Genomic DNA, 24,113 nt, shown 5'->3' with positions numbered 1-24,113 from the left:
GCAGACCATAGAAGAACTGGGACATTTTCAGGTTCCAGGAATTGTGTACAGATCCTTGCGACATGGGGCTCTGCATTATCATGCTGAAACATGAGGTGATGGCGGTGGATGAATGACAGGACACCGGGCCTCGTCTCGTTTAAATTGCCATCGATAAAACGCCATTGTGTTCGTTGTCCGTGGCTTATGCCTGTCCATACCATCACCCCACCGCCCCTATGGGGCACTCTGTTCACAACGTTCCCCTCAAAACCGCTCACCCACACAACACCATACAGACTATCTGCCCTCTGCCCAGTCCAGTTGAAACCGGACCACGTCCGGGATGAGGGCAGTACGTGACATGTAGCTGGAGCTCCTCTCTTCTCAGACTTTCTTCACATTCCTCACCGTCCCTCCTCCTCTCCACCACCAAGAAAACAACACCATCAAAATATAAAGCATCACATAAATCTATCAGGATGGTCATTTCATTTCTTGTTGGCTGCTTTCTTTTCCTCTGTGTAATATCACCAGTTTGTCTCCAAAGGGAACTGGGGGAAAAAGCTGAGGGGGAAACTTTTGCCTGGATAAGTGTATCGATAGCCAGGCATAGCATTATGCCTAGCTAGCAGCAGGCAATCTGGTCACGAAAATCAGAAACGCAATCAAATTAAATCGTTTACCTTTGATGAGCTTCGGATGTTTTCACTCACGAGACTCCCAGTTAGATAGCCAATGTTCCTTTTTTTTCAAAAAATACGATTTTTGTAGGCGAAATAGCTCCGTTTGTTCTTCACGTTTGGCTGAGAAATCGCCCGGAAATTGCAGTCACGAAAACGCCAAAAAATATTCCAAATCAGCTCCATAATATCGACAGAAACATGGCAAACGTTGTTTATAATCAATTCTCAAGGTGTTTTTCAAATATCTATTCGATAATATATCACCTCGGACTGGTGGCTTCTTAGTAGGATAGAGAGAAACAATGGCCGCATTTGTCCTTTACGCACCAAACACTATGAGAGACTTCAGCTGACCACTGACGCAATGTTGATGTTCAGGCTCATTTTTCAAAATAAAAGCCTGAAACTATGTATTGTGGCACTAGACACATTAGGGAAGCCATAGAAAAAGTAAACTGGTTGATAGCCCATTCACTGCTCAATAGGGACGCATAGGAACGCAGAGCCTTCTAAATAAGAGTCCCTTCCTGTTTGGATTTTTCTCAGGCTTTCGCCTGTAACATAAGTTCTGTTATACTCACAGACAATATTTTGACAGTTTTGGAAACTTTAGAGTGTTTTATATCCTGATCTGACAATTATATACATATTCTATTATCTTGTCCTGACAAATAGCATGTTTACTTTGGGAACTTTATTTTTCCAAAAATGAAAATACTGCCCCCTAGTCACAAGGTTAAGTTGGGTGAATTTTGGCCCATTCCTCCTGACAGAGCTGGTGTAACTGAGTCAGGTTTGTAGGCCTCCTTGCTCGCACACACTTTTTCAGTTCTGCCCACACATTTTCTGTAGGATTGAGGTCAGGGCTTTGTGATGGCCACTCCAATACTTTGACTTTGTTGTCCTTAAGCCATTTTGCCACAACTTTGGAAGTATGCTTGGGGTCATTGTCCATTTGGAAGACCCATTTGCGACCAAGCTTTAACTTCCTGACTGATGTCTTGAGATGTTGCTTCAATATATCCATATAATTTTACTACCTCATAATGCCATCTATTTTGTGAAGTGCACCAGTTCCTCCTGCAGCAAAGCACCCCCAACATGATGCTGCCACCCCTGTGCTTCACGGTTGGGATGGTGCTTCGTGGATATAGTTACTTTTGTACCTGTTTCCTCCAGCATCTTCACAAGGTCCTTTGCTGTTGTTCTGGGATTGATTTACATTTTTCGCACCAAATTACGAGCGGTGTGAAGGCTGCGTGGTCCCATGGTGTTTATACTTGCGTACTATTGTTTGTACAGATGAACGTGGTACCTTCAGGCATTTGTAAATTACTCCCGAGGATGAACCAGACTTGTGAAGGTCTACAATTCTGAGGTCTTGGCTGATTTCTTTTGATTTTCCCATGATGTCAAGCAAAGAGGCACTGAGTTTGAAGGTAGGCCTTGAAATCATCCACTGGTTCACCTCCAATTGACTCACATGGTGTCAATTAGCCTATCAGAAGCTTCTAAAACCATGACATAATTTTCTGGAATTTTTGGAACTTGGTGTATGTAAACTTGTGACCCACTGGAATTGTGATACAGTGAATTATACGTGAAATAATCTGTCTGTAAACAATTGTTGGAAAAATTACTTGTCGTGCACTAAGTGGATGTCCTAACCGACTTGCCAAAACTATAGTTTGTTAACAAGAAATTTGTGGAATGGTTGAAAAACGAGTTTTAATGACTCCAACATAAGTGTGTTTAAACTTCCGACTTCAACTGTATGTACATACAAATATTTACACATGTCAAGTTTGCTGAAAATAAACGCAGTTGACAGTGAGAGGATTTCTTTTGTTTTTTTGCTGAGTTTATTTTCATTAACAAACTTTTAACAGCTGTTTTGAAGCTGGGGGACCAAAACTTGAGTTACTTTATTTTTTTGGGCTCTGTTGTGGAAACATATTTCAGTGATTTTAGATGGTACAGTTGTTCCCTACACCATTCAGTGCTTGTTTTTCCCATAAAGTAAAATTGAGTGAACAGATTTTGATCAACCAGTGAAATAGCAATTTCCTCTAAATAACTGTTGTGGAAATTCAGTACTGAGAGAGATTTGGTCATTTCTTCAAACAATACTTTTTATTTAATTTCGATTAATTATTGTAATAATGAGGCTGGTCGATTTTAATAATTTATTTTTAATTTTTATTTATAAATAAATGTTTTTTAAATTCCCACCCCCACCCTTGAGTTTAGGACCGAGTACCCTAACCTTTACACAAATGCAGAGTATATAGCGGACACTAAAAATGCTTAGTCGTGGTTGGTTACACCAATCCCATGCAGATTGGGGTGTCATAAGTCACTCTGGGTTCATCCTGTCGTTATCTGCACGGGTTGTCGTCTTAACCCCCCCCCCCCCTGGCTTAGTTTCCCAGATGCAAGGATGATTGAGACAATGAGGCATTGTTCTACCCCTAAGCTATCTCTAGTAAAACACATTCTTGTCATTTGTCAGCTCAAGCTATCTCTGGTGACCATACGCCCAGATTAGCTGCAGGGAACTAGAGTGGAGCCCATGAAAACACAGAATTAAACCGAACAGTGATGTCCTATTTTTAAAAGTATTCATTGCTAACCGTTAATATCAAACAAACCAGGTAAATACACCACAGTTCAAAGGTCTGGGGTCACTTTAGAAATGTCCTTGTTTTTGAAAGAAAAGAGTACATTTTTAAAATAACATCAAATTGATCAGAAATGCAGTGTAGACATTGTTAATGTTGTAAATGACTGAGCTGGAAACGGCTGATTTTTCAATGGAATATCTACATAGGTGTACAGAGGCCCATTATCAGCAACCAACCTGTGTTACAATGGCACGTTGTGTTAGCTAATCCAAGTTTATCATTGTAAAAGAATAATTGATCGTTAGAAAACCCTTTTGCAATTATGTTAGCACAGCTGAAAACTGTTCTGATTTAAAAAAAAACAATAAAACTGGCTTTTTAGACTAGTTGAGTATCTGGAGCATCAGCATTTGTGGGTTCGATTACAGACTCAAAATGGCCTGAAACAAAGACCTTTCTTCTGAAACTCGTCAATCTGTTCTTGTTCTGAGAAATGAAGGCTATTCCATGCGAGATATTGCCAAGAAACTGAAGATCTCGTACATCGCTGTGTACTACTCCCTTCACAGAACAGTGCAAATTGTCTCCAGAATAGAAAGAGTGGGAGGCAGAATAGAAAGAGTGGGAGGCCCCGGTGCACAACTGAGCAAGAGGACAAGTACATTAGTGTCTAGTTTGAGAAACAGACGCCTCACAAGTCCTCTATAGGCAGCTTCATGAAACAGTATCCGCAGAACACCAGTCTCAAGGTCAACAGTGAAGAGGCAGGATGCTGGCCTTCTAGGCAGAGTTCCTCTGTCCAGTGTGTCTGTTCTTTTGCCCATCTTAATCTTTTCTTTTCATTGGTAAGTCTGAGATATGGCTTTTTCTTTGCAACTCTGCCGAGAAGGCCAGCATCCCGTAGTCGCCTCTTCACTGTTGACGTTGAGACTGGTGTTTTGCGGGTACTATTTCATGAAGGTGCCAGTTGAGGACTGTTTCTCAAACTACACTCTTTATGACAATTTTGTTAGCACAGTTTTCAGCTGTGCTAACATAATTGCAAAGGGGTTTTCTAATGATAAATTAACCTTTTAAATTATGAACTTGGAACACAACTTGCCTTTGGAACACAGTAGTGATGGTTGCTGATAATGGGCCCCTATACGCCTATGTAGATATTCCATAAAAAATCTGCCGTTTCCAGCTACAATAGTCATTTACAACATTAACCATATACTATACTGTATTTTTGATCAATTTTATGTTAAAAAATGTCATTTTCTTTAAAAAAAACAAGGACATTTTCTAAGTGACCTCAAACGTTAGAAAGGTAGTGTATATAATTTTTCTGTCACATAACACAGCCACAAAGTCCGAACCGATGCCGCTCCGGTGGGAGACATAAAGTGAGAAACTGACAGACAGTCCAAGGCAGAGGGATTTAAGAACATAATATTGAAGATTTAATTACTTGTTTTTTTCTCTCCCTCCTTACAGGATCTAAGAGGAAGAATGACCGAGGGGATGACCACGAGCTGAAACGCCTCCGGGCCTCGGCTCACACCACCAGACAGGCCGCTAAAAGATCTGCCCCCTCGGCTGGCGGGAAGAAACTGGTCAACCTCAGGGGGGTGCGGCACCCCTCCGAATACAAGACCGAAGATTATTACGACGACCGGAAAACCCATTCCATCCGAGCTGGTGGGGCGCAGAGGGGGGACCCTCCCAAAGCAGCCCACCTTGACAAGCCTCTGGGCCGCAGGAGAGAGCCAGACAGACAGAGGATCAAGCCCCTCATGCCTGAGCTAACCACAGAGGTAGGAGTGGCTTCGCTAAGGGTCACGAGGGGAAGTTACTTTAGCATATCTGCAGGGCTGTTTTCAGGTCTTTTCACTTCGCTAGTCAGTATAGCCTTTTCTTGTTAGAATGAAATGAAATGCATCTTCTAGTGATCTGTAGATCGGACAGGCCCCTGTCGGGTCACCAAGCCAGCGAGGACAGGCCCCTGTCGGGTCACCAAGCCAGCGACGACCGGGAAACACTGCTGGTTTGTCAGCCTGTCCCGCTTCTCGGTACCTGTTTTTGTGCGCTATGGTTGGCTGCAGTCAACAATAGAAATTAATGGAGGAGAGGGCATGATGCTTCTTTATCTTCTGTGCGTGAATGTCCACATCCCATGTTATATATCTTTTAACGATGAGTTGAGGTTCACTTCCATTATTGTTTTCTGGCACGTTAATTTCCACCACGGCGTCGGGGCACATGGGCTATTTACGATTCCTTTGATTCTATTTTTATTTTTTTTCCGGTTCTTTGATTGGCTGCTGAACAGCATGTGTTGACTACTTTTTTTATAAAATGTGTATTGCTGACTAAATAAAGTCAACCTTCAAATCATCATACAAAATCTTGTATTTCCTAGTAATCAAAGCACCGTGTCGAGACTTGCCAGTGACCCCTGAAGTGACTCGTCAGCGTAGCCTTGTGATTGGTTGTTTGGGAATGAACGGCTCTTTTTGAACGGATCTTTTAGGTGAATCGAATCGGCGAGCTGTTCGAATCGCATCGATGAGAGAGCCGTTCATTTGGCTCCCTAATTTGCATACTAGTCGGCTACTACTGCTTCTTGGTGAATATCTGCAGATACATTAGAGAATCATTTTGATGAAGATTGTGAATCATCACTGCAGGAACAATAGGTAGTGGAGAACCTCATTCTGGTGCAAAATATGAAAGGAAAAAAAAAAACGACTTTGAAGGTTATAAAAGCTGATGTCATTATACCTGTATGGTATTATTAAAGAGACTGGAGTCGTAGTCGACTGGAGTCACAGTAGTCGTCGGCTGGAGTCGCAGTAGTCGACGGCTGGAGTAGCAGTCATATAGGCCCTAGTCCATATCCAAAACAACCAACACACTGAAGTAATATAGGCCCTAGTCCATATCCAAAACAACCAACACACTGAAGTCATATAGGCCCTAGTCCATATCCAAAACAACCAACACACTGAAGTAATATTGGCCCTAGTCCATATCCAAAACAACCAACACACTGAAGTCATACAGGCCCTAGTCCATATCCAAAACAACCAACACACTGAAGTCAGACAGGCCCTAGTCCATATCCAAAACAACCAACACACTGAAGTAATATAGGCCCTAGTCCATATCCAAAACAACCAACACACTGAAGTCATATAGGCCCTAGTCCATATCCAAAACAACCAACACACTGAAGTAATATAGGCCCTAGTCCATATCCAAAACAACCAACACACTGAAGTCAGACAGGCCCTAGTCCATATCCAAAACAACCAACACACTGAAGTAATATAGGCCCTAGTCCATATCCAAAACAACCAACACACTGAAGTAATATAGGCCCTAGTCCATATCCAAAACAACCAACACACTGAAGTCATATAGGCCCTAGTCCATATCCAAAACAACCAACACACTGAAGTAATATAGGCCCTAGTCCATATCCAAAACAACCAACACACTGAAGTAATATAGGCCCTAGTCCATATCCAAAACAACCAACACACTGAAGTAATATAGGCCCTAGTCCATATCCAAAACAACCAACACACTGAAGTCAGACAGGCCCTAGTCCATATCCAAAACAACCAACACACTGAAGTCAGACAGGCCCTAGTCCATATCCAAAACAACCAACACACTGAAGTAATATAGGCCCTAGTCCATATCCAAAACAACCAACACACTGAAGTCATATAGGCCCTAGTCCATATCCAAAACAACCAACACACTGAAGTAATATAGGCCCTAGTCCATATCCAAAACAACCAACACACTGAAGTAATATAGGCCCTAGTCCATATCCAAAACAACCAACACACTGAAGTCATATAGGCCCTAGTCCATATCCAAAACAACCAACACACTGAAGTCAGACAGGCCCTAGTCCATATCCAAAACAACCAACACACTGAAGTAATATAGGCCCTAGTCCATATCCAAAACAACCAACACACTGAAGTAATATAGGCCCTAGTCCATATCCAAAACAACCAACACACTGAAGTCAGACAGGCCCTAGTCCATATCCAAAACAACCAACACACTGAAGTCAGACAGGCCCTAGTCCATATCCAAAACAACCAACACACTGAAGTAATATAGGCCCTAGTCCATATCCAAAACAACCAACACACTGAAGTCAGACAGGCCCTAGTCCATATCCAAAACAACCAACACACTGAAGTCAGACAGGCCCTAGTCCATATCCAAAACAACCAACACACTGAAGTAATATAGGCCCTAGTCCATATCCAAAACAACCAACACACTGAAGTCATATAGGCCCTAGTCCATATCCAAAACAACCAACACACTGAAGTCAGACAGGCCCTAGTCCATATCCAAAACAACCAACACACTGAAGTAATATAGGCCCTAGTCCATATCCAAAACAACCAACACACTGAAGTCAGACAGGCCCTAGTCCATATCCAAAACAACCAACACACTGAAGTCAGACAGGCCCTAGTCCATATCCAAAACAACCAACACACTGAAGTCAGACAGGCCCTAGTCCATATCCAAAACAACCAACACACTGAAGTCATATAGGCCCTAGTCCATATCCAAAACAACCAACACACTGAAGTAATATTGGCCCTAGTCCATATCCAAAACAACCAACACACTGAAGTCAGACAGGCCCTAGTCCATATCCAAAACAACCAACACACTGAAGTAATATAGGCCCTAGTCCATATCCAAAACAACCAACACACTGAAGTAATATAGGCCCTAGTCCATATCCAAAACAACCAACACACTGAAGTCATATAGGCCCTAGTCCATATCCAAAACAACCAACACACTGAAGTAAGACAGGCCCTAGTCCATATCCAAAACAACCAACACACTGAAGTAATATAGGCCCTAGTCCATATCCAAAACAACCAACACACTGAAGTAATATAGGCCCTAGTCCATATCCAAAACAACCAACACACTGAAGTCATATAGGCCCTAGTCCATATCCAAAACAACCAACACACTGAAGTCAGACAGGCCCTAGTCCATATCCAAAACAACCAACACACTGAAGTCATATAGGCCCTAGTCCATATCCAAAACAACCAACACACTGAAGTCATATAGGCCCTAGTCCATATCCAAAACAACCAACACACTGAAGTAATATAGGCCCTAGTCCATATCCAAAACAACCAACACACTGAAGTCAGACAGGCCCTAGTCCATATCCAAAACAACCAACACACTGAAGTCAGACAGGCCCTAGTCCATATCCAAAACAACCAACACACTGAAGTAATATAGGCCCTAGTCCATATCCAAAACAACCAACACACTGAAGTCATACAGGCCCTAGTCCATATCCAAAACAACCAACACACTGAAGTCATACAGGCCCTAGTCCATATCCAAAACAACCAACACACTGAAGTCATACAGGCCCTAGTCCATATCCAAAACAACCAACACACTGAAGTCAGACAGGCCCTGGTCCATATCCAAAACAACCAACACACTGAAGTCATATAGGCCCTAGTCCATATCCAAAACAACCAACACACTGAAGTCAGACAGGCCCTAGTCCATATCCTTGCTGCTTTTTCTATTTGGCTGACTTACAGGAAACACTTAAAGTGCACTGGTTTTGAACAGAGCCCTATGGTCCACTTTTTTACCAAAACCTTATGGCCTTTGCCAAAAGTAGTGCACTATATAGGGAATAGGGTGTCATTTGCAATACAGACCTTGATGCCTTTCTGTCCTCCTCTTGTCTAGAAGCTGATGCGTCCCAGTGAGGGGAGTGTTGGCAGGGTCAGCACCTCCTCCAAGGAAGAGGCAGAAGAGGAGGCATCAGACCAGGAGACTGGCAGCACGGCTGAGTCCTCCGAGGGAGACCGATCCAACATGGAGGGAGAAGAGGTGATGGAGGAGGAAGAAGAGGAGGAGGAGGAGGGAGAGAAGGGCCCAGAGGAAGACGAGGAAGAGGAGGAAGAAGAGTATGAACAGGAGGAAGGGGATCAGAGAGTGGTGAACGAACCGCCGGATTACGACACTCGCAGCGAAGCCAGCGACTCCCAGTCTGATTCAGTGTCGTTCTCTGAGGGGGAGTCGGTTCACTCTGGGTCTGGATCTGACGCCTCAGGTAAACAAAACATCTGCTCAACAACCTTCTCTTCACTATCCTGGTTGCATCCCATTCTCCCGACATCTGTTCACTTCCCTTCATGGATTAAGAAGGAAATGACTGGTATCAGAAAATGGGTGAAACGGCCTAATTAGAGGCACCCATCCATCCCATTTAGAGAGCCTTGGACTGTCCTAGAGGCACCCATCCATCCCATTTAGAGAGCCTTGGACTGTCCTAGAGGCACCCATCCATCCCATTTAGAGAGCCTTGGACTGTCCTAGAGGCACCCATCCATCCCATTTAGAGAGCCTTGGACTGTCCTAGAGGCACCCATCCATCCCATTTAGAGAGCCTTGGACTGTCCTAGAGGCACCCATCCATCCCATTTAGAGAGCCTTGGACTGTCCTAGAGGCACCCATCCATCCCATTTAGAGAGCCTTGGACTGTCCTAGAGGCACCAATCCATCCCATTTAGAGAGCCTTGGACTGTCCTAGAGGCACCCATCCATCCCATTTAGAGAGCCTTGGACTGTCCTAGAGGCACCCATCCATCCCATTTAGAGAGCCTTGGACTGTCCTAGAGGCACCCATCCATCCCATTTAGAGAGCCTTGGAGATTATTCTACCAGTAAGGTGCCAAAAATCTAACAGCAGATGTACCTAACTGGTTGGAGGTGGAAGGTATCTCCAGAGTTAGCCATCTCTCAACCGGGTCTGGTATCGCTGTCCTATGAAGGTTCCGCAGGAGGTTTATGTAGGAGGGCTTTATATAAACAGTGCAATTCATCAATCTAGCTTTCAAAGAGGACCGGGCTACTTTCTGATACAGAAAGCTATGATGTGTACTGAACCTGGTGCCCCGTCGTAAAAGCCTAGTGTGTTTATCATAACCTGTGTCCAGTAGCTTTTCAATACAGTGGCAGCTACATTCATATAAATGATATCCCCATAGTCTATAAGCAGTGTGAATATCAACTGAATAATTAGTTTTCTGCTGTCTAATGACACACACGACCTGTTCTTTTATATAGGAAGGCCGTGTTAGTTCATTCTTAACTCATCAACATGCTTTCTGAAACATGGCTCTCATCAATCCAGATGCCTACATGAGCAAAAGTATGTGGACACATGCTCATCCAACATCTCATTCCAAAATCATGGGCTTTAATATGTAGTTGGTCCCCCCCCTTTACTGCTATAACAGCCTCCACTCTCCTGGGAAGGTTTTCCACTAGATGTTGGAACATTGCTGCTATAACAGCCTCCACTCTTCTGGGAAGACCTCTAGATGTTGGAACTTTGCTGCAGGGACTTGCTTACATTCAGCCACAAAAGCATTAGTGAGGTCGGGCACTGATGTTTGGCGATTAGGCCTGGCTCGCAGTCTGCGTTCCAATTCATCCCAAAGGTGCTCGATGGGGTTGAGGTCAGGGCTCTGTGCAGGCAAGTCCAGTTCTTCCACACCGATCTCGACAAACCATTTCTGTATGGACCTCGCATTGTGCACAAGGGTCACATGCTGAAACAGGAAAGGGCCTTCCCCAAACTGTTGCCAAAAGTTGGAAGCACAGAATCATCTAGAGCGTCATTGTATGCTGTAGTGTTAAGCTTTCCCTTCACTGGAACTAAGAGGCCTAACCCGAACCATGAAAAACAGCCCCAGACCATTATTCCTCCTCCGCCAAACTTTACAGTTGTTTGCACTATGCATTGGGGCAGGTAGTGTTCTCCTGGCATCTGCCAAACCCAGATTTGTCCGTCAAAACTGCCAGGTGGTGAAGCGTCATTCATCACACCAGAGAAGGCGTTTCCACTGCTCCAGAGTCCAATGGCGGCGAGCTTTACACCACTCCAGCTGACGCTTGGCATTGCTGCTGTAATTACTTTGGATTTTATGATGTGATTTTTTTTTTTTTTTGTCCTCCAGGTTCTGAGAAGAAGCATGAGAAGCTATCCTCCTCTGTTCGAGCCGTCCGCAAGGATCAGAGCAGCAAGCTGAAGTACATCCTACGAGACGCACGCTTCTTCCTGATCAAGAGCAACAACCATGAGAACGTCTCCCTGGCCAAGGCTAAGGTGCACTTCTCTATCTTAACTTAGTCTCTCAATCTCTACCCAGTACAGCCAGTAGAGGACTGGCCACCCCTCAGAGCCTGGTTCCTCTGGTCTACCCAGGACAGCCAGTAGAGGACTGGCCACCCCTCAGAGCCTGGTTCCTCTGGTCTACCCAGGACAGCCAGTAGAGGACTGGTCACCCCTCAGAGCCTGGTTCCTCTGGTCTACCCAGGACAGCCAGTAGAGGACTGGTCACCCCTCAGAGCCTGGTTCCTCTGGTCTACCCAGTACAGCCAGTAGAGGACTGGTCACCCCTCAGAGCCTGGTTCCTCTGGTCTACCCAGTACAGCCAGTAGAGGACTGGCCACCCCTCAGAGCCTGGTTCCTCTGGTCTACCCAGGACAGCCAGTAGAGGACTGGCCACCCCTCAGAGCCTGGTTCCTCTGGTCTACCCAGGACAGCCAGTAGAGGACTGGTCACCCCTCAGAGCCTGGTTCCTCTGGTCTACCCAGTACAGCCAGTAGAGGACTGGCCACCCCTCAGAGCCTGGTTCCTCTGGTCTACCCAGTACAGCCAGTAGAGGACTGGCCACCCCTCAGAGCCTGGTTCCTCTGGTCTACCCAGGACAGCCAGTAGAGGACTGGCCACCCCTCAGAGCCTGGTTCCTCTGGTCTACCCAGTACAGCCAGTAGAGGACTGGCCACCCCTCAGAGCCTGGTTCCTCTGGTCTACCCAGTACAGCCAGTAGAGGACTGGCCACCCCTCAGAGCCTGGTTCCTCTGGTCTACCCAGTACAGCCAGTAGAGGACTGGCCACCCCTCAGAGCCTGGTTCCTCTGGTCTACCCAGTACAGCCAGTAGAGGACTGGCCACACCTCAGAGCCTGGTTCCTCTGGTCTACCCAGTACAGCCAGTGGAGGACTGGTCACCCCTCAGAGCCTGGTTCCTCTGGTCTACCCAGTACAGCCAGTAGAGGACTGGTCACCCCTCAGAGCCTGGTTCCTCTGGTCTACCCAGTACAGCCAGTAGAGGACTGGCCACCCCTCAGAGCCTGGTTCCTCTGGTCTACCCAGTACAGCCAGTAGAGTGATAACAGTTCAGCATGTTGTGATAACTGCTGATGTGAAAAGAGCTTTTATAAAAAAAAATATTTGATATAGAATGTACAAAACCCAAATTACCGCCATCAATCTAACTGTCTGTTTATATGTACTTAAAAAAAACCATCTGTACGGTAATATTGACTGATGCTGAACACAAACAAACAAGTCTGCTGTTTTATGTTGGTTGTTATTGCCAGGGAGTGTGGTCCACTCTGCCTGTGAACGAGAAGAAGCTGAACGCTGCCTTCCGTTCTGCCCGCAGCGTCATCCTGGTCTTCTCAGTCAGGGAGAGTGGAAAGTTCCAAGGTAAGCAGGCTGAAATGGAATCCTATTCCCTATATATATATATAGTGCACTACTTTTCACCAGGGGCCTCATTTATCAAAGGCACAAATAAGACTTTAAAACTAGCGCGCGCCACTTTTCCCACAAAAGGTTGTGATTGGTAAATTTTTTTAACTCGACGGGAAGGTGGGCGTATCTCCACACGAATCTCAGATCAAGAGAACGCACAGCTTCTTGTTGTCGATCAATTGTATTGCAACTAAATATAGTTTATTTTGAGGGAAATGGAGGTGTTGAATGCACAGTATTTATAATGATGGTTGGCTAATGATCAGGCACGGTTGATGAGGCCCCAGAGCCCTATTGTACTTCCTAACTAATCAATAACCTTAGACATCAAGCAAGTACAAGGGAGGAGCGAAAACCTGCAGACACTGGATCTTCCAGGAATTAACAGCCCTACCTGAGACAGCATCTTGGTTTTCTATCTTGTTCTTGAATCACATCCCTGATGTTATCATGCCGTTGCGAGGTCGACGCGCGCCGTCGCCCCGTGCGGAGGCCGACCTGTGCGTAGTGTACTGAATATGGTCTGTCATCCTGTGCGTGCAGGTTTCGCCAGGCTGTCCTCGGAGTCCCATCATGGAGGGTCTCCCATCCACTGGGTCCTGCCTGCTGGGATGAACGCCAAGATGCTGGGCGGGGTGTTCAAGATCCACTGGATCTGCAGGTAAACACTTCTGGCTTATCCTCAAAGACATGAGAAACGTTCCAAATGGCACCCTATTCTCTATAGAGTGCACTACTTTTGACCCGGGCCCTTAAGGTTTGGGTCTAAAGCAGTGCACTACATAGGGAGTTTGGCTTGTCATTTGGAACGTGTATCATGTCTTTACTGCCATTGTGGTAGCAGCCAGAAATATGAATATTTTGGTTTTTTGTGATCTCAGATCTGTTGTAAGACTTGTGCATCCCATGATCCGGTTTAAAGGAATAATCTAAATGGCTTGTTTTCAGACGGGAGTTACCGTTCACTAAAACGGCTCACCTTTCCAACCCGTGGAACGAACACAAGCCTGTAAAGATCGGCCGAGATGGACAGGTAGACATTCTTCATCTATCTATCTATCATATGCTGTCCTTGGTCTTTTGGTTCTGCTTCGATCACTTTCTAGAGCTTGTCACTCTAGGATAGCGGGTATGATTCCTGCTGGGGTCAATCATACATTTTGTTAAGTTGCTTTGTATAAAAGCATCGCTAAGTATTTGACTTTTAACACTTTTTAAAAATACTGTTATTAATTAAATTAAATTCAAGTTAAATACCGATCTTAAAAATAGATTAAATCTACAAACAATACCCCATAATGACAAATCAATAACAGGTTCTGAGAAATATTAGCAAAAGAACAGAAATATCACATTTACATAAGTATTCAGACCCTAGGACCTCCCGGGTGGCGCAGTGGTTAAGGGCACTGTACTGCAGCGCTAGCTGTGCCACCAGCGACTCCTGTGGCGGGCCGGGTGCAGTGCACGCTAACCAAGGTCGCCAGGTGCACGGTGTTTCCTCCGACACATTGGTGCGGCTGGCTTCCGGGTTGGATGCGCGCTGTGTTAAGAAGCAGTGCGGCTAGGTTGGGTTGTGTATCGGAGGACGCATGACTTTCAACCTTCGTCTCTCCCGAGTCCGTACGGGAGTTGTAGCGATGAGACAAGATAGTAGCTACTAACAATTGGACACCATGAAATTGGGGCGAAAAGGGGGAGGGGAAAAAAATATTGATATGACAACAGCCAGTGAAAGTGCAGGGCGCCAAATTCAAACAACAGAAATCTCATAATTAACATTCCTAACCTTTTTAAATGTAATCTTGTTAATCCCACCACAGTGTCCGATTTCAAATAGGCTTTACAGCGAAAGCACCACAAACGATTGTTAGGTCACCACCAAGCCACAGAAAAACACAGCCATTTTTTTCCAGCCAAAGAGAGGAGTCACAAAAGCACAAATAGTGATAAAATGAATCACTAACCTTTGATGATCTTCATCAGATGACACTCATAGGACTTCATGTTACACAATACATGTATGTTTTGTTTGATAAGTTCATATTTATATAAAAAAAAATCTGAGTTTACATTGGCGCATTACTTTAACTAGTTCCAAAAACATCCAGTGATTTTGCATAGCCACATCATTCAACAGAAATACTCATCATAAATGTAGATGAAAATACAAGTTCTACACACAGAAATATAGATATACCTCTCCTTAATGCAACAGCTGTGTCAGATTTCAAAAAAACTTTACGGAAAAAGCAAACCATGCAATAATCTGAGACGGCGCTCAGAAAAATAATACAATTAGCCGCCATGTTGGAGCCAACAGAAACCAGAAAATACATGATAAATGTTTCCTTACCTTTGATCTTCATCAGAATGCAGTCCTAGGAATCCCAGGTCCACAATAAATGCTTGATTTGTTCGATAATGTCCGTTATTTATGTCCAATTAGCTACTTTTGTTAGCGCGTTTGGTACACCTATCCAAACGCTGGTGCAGGTTCCCGCATAACCTAGGACAAAAACTTCAAAAAGTTAAATTACAGGTCGAAGAAACATTTCAAACTAAGTTTAGAATAAATCTTTAGGGTGTTGTTATCATAACTCTTCAATAAAGTTCCAACCAGATAATTCCTTTGTGTCTAGAGATGCAATGGAACGCAGGTCATTCAGCTCTTATTCAGGCCCACAACACAGTAGAAGCCTCATTCAAGTTAAGACGGTTGACATCTAGTGGAAGCCCTAGGAAGTGCAACTTCATCCATATCCCACTGTGAATTCAATAGGGCCTGGGTTGAAAATCGACCAACCTCAGATTTCTCACTTCCTGTTTGGATTTCTTCTCAGGTTTTTGACCTGCCATATGAATTCTGTTATACTCACAGACATCATTCAAACAGTTTCAGAAACTTCAGAGTGTTGTTTTCTATCCAAATCTACTAATGCTATGCATATATTAGCAACTGTTTTTGAATAAGGTTGTAATGTAACAATGTGGAAAAAGAGAATGGGGTCATGAATACTTTCACAATGCTCTGTATTTTATATTCATGTATTTTCACACTAATTCTAATTTTGAGTTTTTTTTTATTTTTTATCTACTGATCTGTGTCTCCCCCCCTCCTCGGGACCACCAGGAGATCGAACCAGGGTGTGGGATGCAGCTGTGCATGCTGTTCCCCCAGGACGAGAGCATTGACTTGTATCAAGTTATTCATAAAATGCGACACAAGCGGAGGATGCCTTCGGAGCCGCGTTCTCGAGGACGCCCGCCGCACAGAGAACCCGCCCGAGGCGACCTGGGAAGGTTAGAAATATTCTTTGGACTGCTAGTGAGCTCTGGTGTCGGCGTGACATGATGCCCGGCGCAGTGTTCTGATCCGATGGGTCTAACCGCCCCTTCCAGAATGCTCTCATCACATCCCAGCGACGAGGGAAACCTGCTGACATCCTCTGGGCTGTTGCTAAGGACCCCGTACCACAGCTCCACAGTATCTATGGGCCGGGCCAGTGTTAACCCCAGTATCTATGGGCCGGGCCAGTGTTAACCCCAGTATCTATGGGCCGGGCCAGTGTTAACCCCAGTATCTATGGGCCGGGCCAGTGTTAACCCCAGTATCTATGGGCCGGGCCAGTGTTAACCCCAGTATCTATGGGCCGGGCCAGTGTTAACCCCAGTATCTATGGGCCGGGCCAGTGTTAACCCCAGTATCTATGGGCCGGGCCAGTGTTAACCCCAGTATCTATGGGCCGGGCCAGTGTTAACCCCAGTATCTATGGGCCGGGCGTTGCTAACCCCAGTATCTATGGGCCGGGCCGTTGCTAACCCCAGTATCTATGGGCCGGGCCGTTGCTAACCCCAGTATCTATGGGCCGGGCCGTTGCTAACCCCAGTATCTATGGGCCGGGCCGTTGCTAACCCCAGTATCTATGGGCCGGGCCGTTGCTAACCCCAGTATCTATGGGCCGGGCCGTTGCTAACCCCAGTATCTATGGGCCGGGCCGTTGCTAACCCCAGTATCTATGGGCCGGGCCATTGCTAACCCCAGTATCTATGGGCCGGGCCGTTGCTAACCCCAGTATCTATGGGCCGGGCCGTTGCTAACCCCAGTATCTATGGGCCGGGCCGTTGCTAACCCCAGTATCTATGGGCCGGGCCGTTGCTAACCCCAGTATCTATGGGCCGGGCCATTGCTAGTAGGCTGAGTGTGGCTTGTCTCTCTCTACAGGTGATGGTGGTTAATTAGTTTGATCTCTCAATATAAAGAATGCAATTTTAATTTATACCATCATGATACTTAAAACCACTTAAGTTGTAGTTGCGTTTTAATACATGTGTCTTCAGGTTGCTTGAATGAATTTGTCTAGATAAGTCTGTTTTTTTAAATTTGTTCCCGAAGCCTTTTCTTTCAGGAGTATCCTGGCGAGTTAAAACCTAGTCATATATGGGACTTAGAAAAAGGAGCCGTTCTATTTAAGCAGAAGATGGCACGTGGATTTGAGTGGGGAGAATGATGATGCTGTCTTAAATGCTTCCAGGGGACTTTTCTCTCCCTCCATGGGCCATTTATTGAATATACATCATGTATACCTGTGGTGAAGTCTACACTACTGCTGTGTATGCCTGTAGCTTCAGATGGGCAGGGGTGGGTGTCTATCTACAAAGCTGCCTGGAAAGGGAGTAAAAAAAAAAAGCGTTGGAAAGTTCTGGAAAGCGGTAGGCCTTTTGGGAGACCTGGCGACAACCTAGAGAGAGAGAGAGAGAGAGAGGGCTTGGCTCTGCTGTGTGGTTCTCTCTACCTCCTGTTGCAATGCTCCGTTTACACCAGCAATCCAAATCCCCCGACATCCCCTTCAAGAGATCATATACCCGCAAAAACATTTTGGTTAATGGTCGGTCGGTCACTGTTCCCCCCCCACACAACCAAACAGGACTGGAGATGGTTGTGGTGCTGAGAGAGCCTGCCAGCTTTGTTAAAGTTTCTTCATCTGGAATGAATGGCACCTGGTGGTAGGTGGTTAGAGAAACCTAAAGGACTAGGTTAGGAGTGTTTCCTAAAGGACAGGAGTGTTTCCATACCCTAACCTAAAGGACTAGGTTAGGAGTGTTTCCTGAAGGACAGGAGTGTTTCCATACCCTAACCTCAAGGACTAGGTTAGGAGTGTTTCCTGAAGGACAGGAGTGTTTCCATACCCTAACCTAAAGGACTAGGTTAGGAGTGTTTCCTAAAGGACAGGAGTGTTTCCATACCCTAACCTAAAGGACAGGAGTGTTTCCATACCCTGACCTAAAGGACTAGGTTAGGAGTGTTTCCTAAAGGACAGGAGTGTTTCCATACCCTAACCTAAAGGACAGGAGTGTTTCCATACCCTGACCTAAAGGACTAGGTTAGGAGTGTTTCCTAAAGGACAGGAGTGTTTCCATACCCTAACCTAAAGGACTGAGAATAAGGTAGGAGGAGACCCACTGGCAGAATGATACAACCCCACTCCTTTCCTTTTTAAGGCCTCAATGGACTGAGAATAACACCACGAGGAAGGGATGTTCTAAGCCAAAGGGGGCCGTCACCTTTTTGGTTTTATAAAATGGCCGACGTGAAGTTCATCCCCTGGTCTTTTCGATTGCAATGGACTGCATCAATCACCCTTATCAATCACCCCCTTTGCCCTCCCCAGCCCGGCCCCATCCTTGTAATGTCTTTGTGGCTGTAGACCCTAAACCGTAAGATGGACTGTCTCTATATGAACTTTTGATATCTTAATATATGTCAACGGTAACAGGTCACAAAACTACAAGAAAGCGGTATGTTACAATTTTAACCGGCTCTTTCTTCATTTTCCTGTAGACAGTCATTATCCCAGCTGTAAAAACAAACACGACAACATTTTACTATCTGGTAGATTTTTGAATTGAACATGGAAAGTTGTGTTGTGGAGTAATAATGATCATTCACTTAGTGCTAACGTGGTTATTGATGGCTAGTCAGAAGCTGTTAGAATAGAACTCTAGCTCCTTATTGGAGACAAGTGATATCCCAAACCGTCCCCAAACAGGTAACTAGGCTGTACTTCCAATAGTTACAGTACTGTAAACATCCTGTTTTAGCTACAGAATGAGTTGAACTATCATAGGACCGACCTGAACAAAAACAACTTACTGGTCAATTCACTGTTTTAATGGAGCTGTCCACAACCAGTCAGATATAATTCAGAATATAATGGTTGATTCAGTAAGATATAATTCAGAATATAATGGTTGATTCAGTAAGATATCATTCAGAATATAATGGTTGATTCAGTCAGATATCATTCAGAATATAATGGTTGATTGATGCAGTCTGCTCATTATAACTGTCTATACATGTTTAGTGTTTAAAAAATATATATATATATTTGGGAATACTGTCAAGATTCAATGAAATGCATCCTGAATTTTGGTCATAAATTAAGTTTCCCCCTTTATGGAGGTGGATGAGCTCAGAAGAGACAGAATGGTGATAAAAGGCTAAAATCAATTTGTTTCTCAAGCTGTCAATAGGTTTTTTATTTTTATTTTTGTTACTAGTTCATGTAAATGTTTTGGTGTATATATGTATACATATGCTTTTCAGATGATACTAGATGTTTTACACAGTTATATTATGACTTAAGGGCAACTAGGATGCTGTGCTGTATCGTGGTGCTTGTCTCAATTGTTTACCTAATTCATGTAGGCGTCGGCCCGAGGAATATGACATTCACAACAGGAAACGCCCAAGGATTGACTATCCAGCCGAGTTCCCACAGAGACCAGGTTACTATCACTGCCATATGTATTGGTCCAGCATGGACATGTATCCCAGATGGCCCCCTATTCCCTACATAGTGCACTACTTTAGACCAGAGTCCTATGGGGCCCCCTATTCCCTATATAGTGCACTACTTGAGACCAGGGTCCAAATGGCTCTGGTCTAAAGCAGTGTGTGTGTATATATTTTTTTTAAATTGTATTTGTTATTTATTTAAGGAACTGGGCCATTTGGGCACACAACTAGTAATTGTATTGGTACCGGTCAATGTCAGTTATAAGGACGAGCTGGACCAACAGGAACGTCGGCCGCGTGCAGTAGATCTCCTGCTGGGTGTCGACGAACGATTGTGATCAAACATGAAGACATGTCTGGAAATGAACAGAAAATGACGGCCATTGTGGTCAGCGGTGACAGTACGGCCACCCGCTGTGCACCGCCAGCGTTTGTGTTGGTCTGTCTTGTCCTTTTAACTGGTATCTGAACGATAAGAATGCACTGATGAAACATGCTTGAGTTTACCAGTAAAGCTCATTTTGAAATCCGTATCTGCAACAAATGGAACAAGAGTTGAAGCCAGATCCAGGTGACCGATGTTTAGCCTAGCTGACGTACTACTGTTACAACTATCAGTTTACTGTAGTGGCAAGAGGTTAGATTTAATGTCCCAATTTTCCTTGTGATATTTTCCACTTTGGATGTTATGAATCAGAGTAGGAGGTTGTAAGTAAGTATTGATTTTTTTACTTTTCTTATTGACTACCGATGTAGCAGTATTAGGACAAAACATGTTGAAATTGGCAACTTGTCTGTAAACAGATGTTCCACAGGGACATGAAAGAACATGATTCGCCAGTCGGAGTAAATCAGCTTTCTCTCTTTACACAGGCTTTATGCCAGTTCCACGTAACCCACCAGTTGACCGGTAAGTACCTGACATAACTCACCGTGGACCCCAAATCTAAATGCCGTCTTTATCCTATTACTTAGCACCAATGCCGTCCTTATCCTATTACTTAGCACCAATGCCGTCTTTATCCTATTACTTAGCACCAATGCCGTCTTTATCCTATCACTTAGCACCAATGCCGTCTTTATCCTATCACTTAGCACCAATGCCGTCTTTATCCTATTACTTAGCACCAATGCCGTCTTTATCCTATCACTTAGCACCAATGCCGTCTTTATCCTATCACTTAGCACCAATGCCGTCTTTATCCTATCACTTAGCACCAATGCCGTCCTTATCCTATTACTTAGCATCAATGCCGTCCTTATCCTATCACTTAGCACCAATGCCGTCTTTATCCTATCACTTAGCACCAATGCCGTCCTTATCCTATTACTTAGCATCAATGCCGTCCTTATCCTATCACTTAGCACCAATGCCGTCCTTATCCTATTACTTAGCATCAATGCCGTCCTTATCCTATCACTTAGCACCAATGCCGTCCTTATCCTATTACTTAGCATCAATGCCGTCTTTATCCTATCACTTAGCACCAATGCCGTCCTTATCCTATTACTTAGCATCAATGCCGTCCTTATCCTATTACTTAGCATCAATGCCGTCCTTATCCTATTACTTAGCATCAATGCCGTCCTTATCCTATCACTTAGCACCAATGCCGTCTTTATCCTATCACTTAGCACCAATGCCGTCCTTATCCTATTACTTAGCATCAATGCCGTCCTTATCCTATCACTTAGCACCAATGCCGTCTTTATCCTATTACTTAGCACCAATGCCGTCTTTATCCTATTACTTAGCACCAATGCCGTCTTTATCCTATCACTTAGCACCAATGCCGTCTTTATCCTATCACTTAGCACCAATGCCGTCCTTATCCTATTACTTAGCATCAATGCCGTCCTTATCCTATCACTTAGCACCAATGCCGTCTTTATCCTATCACTTAGCACCAATGCCGTCCTTATCCTATAACTTAGCATCAATGCCGTCCTTATCCTATTACTTAGCACCAATGCCGTCTTTATCCTATTACTTAGCACCAATGCCGTCTTTATCCTATCACTTAGCACCAATGCCGTCTTTATCCTATCACTTAGCACCAATGCCGTCCTTATCCTATTACTTAGCATCAATGCCGTCCTTATCCTATCACTTAGCACCCAATGCCGTCTTTATCCTATCACTTAGCACCAATGCCGTCCTTATCCTATTACTTAGCATCAATGCCGTCCTTATCCTATCACTTAGCACCAATGCCGTCTTTATCCTATCACTTAGCACCAATACCGTCTTTATCCTATCACTTAGCACCAATGCCGTCTTTATCCTATTACTTAGCATCAATGCCGTCCTTATCCTATCACTTAGCACCAATGCCGTCCTTATCCTATCACTTAGCACCAATGCCGTCCTTATCCTATCACTTAGCACCAATGCCGTCTTTATCCTATCACTTAGCACCAATGCCGTCCTTATCCTATCACTTAGCATCAATGCCGTCTTTATCCTATCACTTAGCATCCGGGTTGGCTAGATTACTTTCTAAATTGTAATCATTAAAGTCACTTTTGAATTAACCAAACTCAATTCCGTAATCGAATTACTTTCGCTTTTAGATTACTATCCCCTTACGAGACATTTGTCGTTTTCTAATACATGTTACCAACTGAACGACTTCTCTTACAGGATAAATCAATGTTAAAGTTTACATAGCTGGCCATATATGGATGTTACATTATGGGTTGGTTATGTAGGCTTCATCTAACCCATCACGTTCTACTACATTATAATAATATGATTCAATTACATCTTTACGTTAAAACCCAAAGTCTATCAGAATTCCAGTCATTCCTATAAATGTTATACCCCTTTGACATTCAAGAATAGGACTTGTAAATATAGAAGTATAGATTAGCCAAATGGTTTTACCTGAGCGTGACCCCAAAACGAAGGATGTATTAGCCAGCCCTACTCTTGTTGTTTATGACGTAGTTGTCACGGAGGACTGATTGGGCTCGTTGATTCAAGTTGAAAAGTAAACGCTGTGCTCATGGAATGGCTTTGAGCACTATTGAAAAGTGCTATTTCAATGTGATAAATTAATGCCATGTGCTGCATTTGCTACAGGGCATAAGTTACCTTTTTAGTTGGTGACACTTTGATATCTTGATAATACGCAGCTGTTTAAAAGTCTCTGTTTTGGTAAACCGCTCAGGGATGGGCCTGGAGAAATGTCTATTCATCTGAGAGGGGTTACATCTACAATGTTTACAGACATTGGATATAAAAAAAAAAACAAGCTTATATTTTGCGTTCTGATCGAGTGTAACAGCTGAACGAAGCTCATGAGACATTTTACAAGTTATATTCAAGAATCAATGGAGATGTACAGTACCAGTCAAAGGTTTGGACACCAACTCATTCAAGGGTTTTTATTTTCATTTTTACTATTTTCTACATTGTAGAAGTACCTATGAAATAACACATGGAACCAAAAAAAGTGTTAAACAAATCAAAATATATATATTTTTTTTTTATCAGAGATTCCTCAAAGTAGCCATCCTTTGCCTTGATAGCTTTGCATACTCTTGGCATTCTCTCAACCAGCTTCATGAGGTTGTCACCTGGAATGCATTTCAATTAACAGGTGTGCCTTAAGTGAATTTGTGAATTTCTTACCTTCGGGCTCCAGAGTGGCGCACTGCTTCTCAGTGCTAGAGGCGTCCCTACAGACCCTGGTTCGATTCCAGGTTGTTTCGCAACCGGCCGTGATTGGGAGTCCCGTAGGGCGGCGCACAGTTGGCCCATCGTCGTTGGGGTTTGGCCGGGGTAGGCCGTCATTGGAAATAAGAATTTGTTCTTAACTGACTTGCCTAGTTAAATAAATGTATTAATTAAATATGTGTTCGAGCCCATCAGTTGTGTTGTGACAAGGTAGGGGTGGTATACAGAAGATAGCCCTATTTGTTGAAAGACCATGAACAGCTCAAATAAGCTAAGAGAAACGACAGTCCGTCACTACTTTAATACATGATTGTCAGTCAATAAGGAACATTTCAAGAACTTTGAACATTTCTTCAAGTGTCACAAAAACCATGGCTACTTTGAAGAATCAAAAATATATTTTGATTTAACTCTTCTTTTTTTGGGGTTACTACATGATTCCATATGTGTTAATTCATAGTTTTGATGTCTTCACTATTATTCTACAATGTAGAAAATAGTACAAATAAATAAAGAAACCATGGAATGTGGTTTCTGGGTAGCTGCAGGAACAAGGTTGGAGAGCCCATGGCATCCAGAGTACTGGGTAGCTGCATGAACAGGGTAGGAGAGCCCATGGTATACAGAGTACTGGGTAGCTGCAGGAACAGGGTTGGAGAGCCCATGGTATCCAGAGTACTGGGTAGCTGCATGAACAGGGTTGGAGAGCC

At 44.0% G+C, this 24,113-nt stretch overlaps 1 protein-coding gene and 1 long non-coding RNA gene across 4 annotated transcripts in view; one reads left to right on the top strand and one right to left on the bottom strand.

Annotated features, from left to right (window-relative positions):
- Positions 1 to 24,113, top strand: part of ythdc1 (YTH domain containing 1) — a 34,799-nt gene that overhangs the window by 5,765 nt on the left and 4,921 nt on the right. The window contains exons 3-11 of one of the 2 annotated variants that reach the window (XM_036976570.1): positions 4,769 to 5,088; positions 9,062 to 9,425; positions 11,339 to 11,487; positions 12,766 to 12,874; positions 13,466 to 13,583; positions 13,871 to 13,955; positions 16,056 to 16,225; positions 19,632 to 19,711; positions 20,595 to 20,631. In XM_036976570.1, the coding sequence (XP_036832465.1) occupies positions 4,769 to 5,088; positions 9,062 to 9,425; positions 11,339 to 11,487; positions 12,766 to 12,874; positions 13,466 to 13,583; positions 13,871 to 13,955; positions 16,056 to 16,225; positions 19,632 to 19,711; positions 20,595 to 20,631 (1,432 nt within the window). Of the gene's footprint in view, positions 1 to 4,768; positions 5,089 to 9,058; positions 9,426 to 11,338; positions 11,488 to 12,765; positions 12,875 to 13,465; positions 13,584 to 13,870; positions 13,956 to 16,055; positions 16,226 to 19,631; positions 19,712 to 20,594; positions 20,632 to 24,113 lie in introns of both variants that reach the window. The other variant, XM_036976569.1, reaches the window with a different exon arrangement.
- On the bottom strand, positions 17,827 to 20,607 carry LOC110523098. 2 transcript variants are annotated; one of them, XR_005051599.1, is made up of 2 exons: positions 18,352 to 20,607; positions 17,827 to 18,294 (listed from the first exon to the last, which is right to left on the bottom strand). It is a non-coding gene; the product is annotated as an uncharacterized LOC110523098 (long non-coding RNA). The 2 variants fall into 2 exon arrangements; XR_005051598.1 differs by having other exon boundaries at positions 17,827 to 18,263.

The sequence above is a fragment of the Oncorhynchus mykiss genome, chromosome 5 (assembly GCF_013265735.2).
Source record: "Oncorhynchus mykiss isolate Arlee chromosome 5, USDA_OmykA_1.1, whole genome shotgun sequence".
Lineage (NCBI taxonomy): Eukaryota > Metazoa > Chordata > Actinopteri > Salmoniformes > Salmonidae > Oncorhynchus > Oncorhynchus mykiss.
The sequence above is the reverse complement of the archived record's forward strand: the minus strand, read 5'-3'. Positions and strand labels throughout refer to the sequence as shown.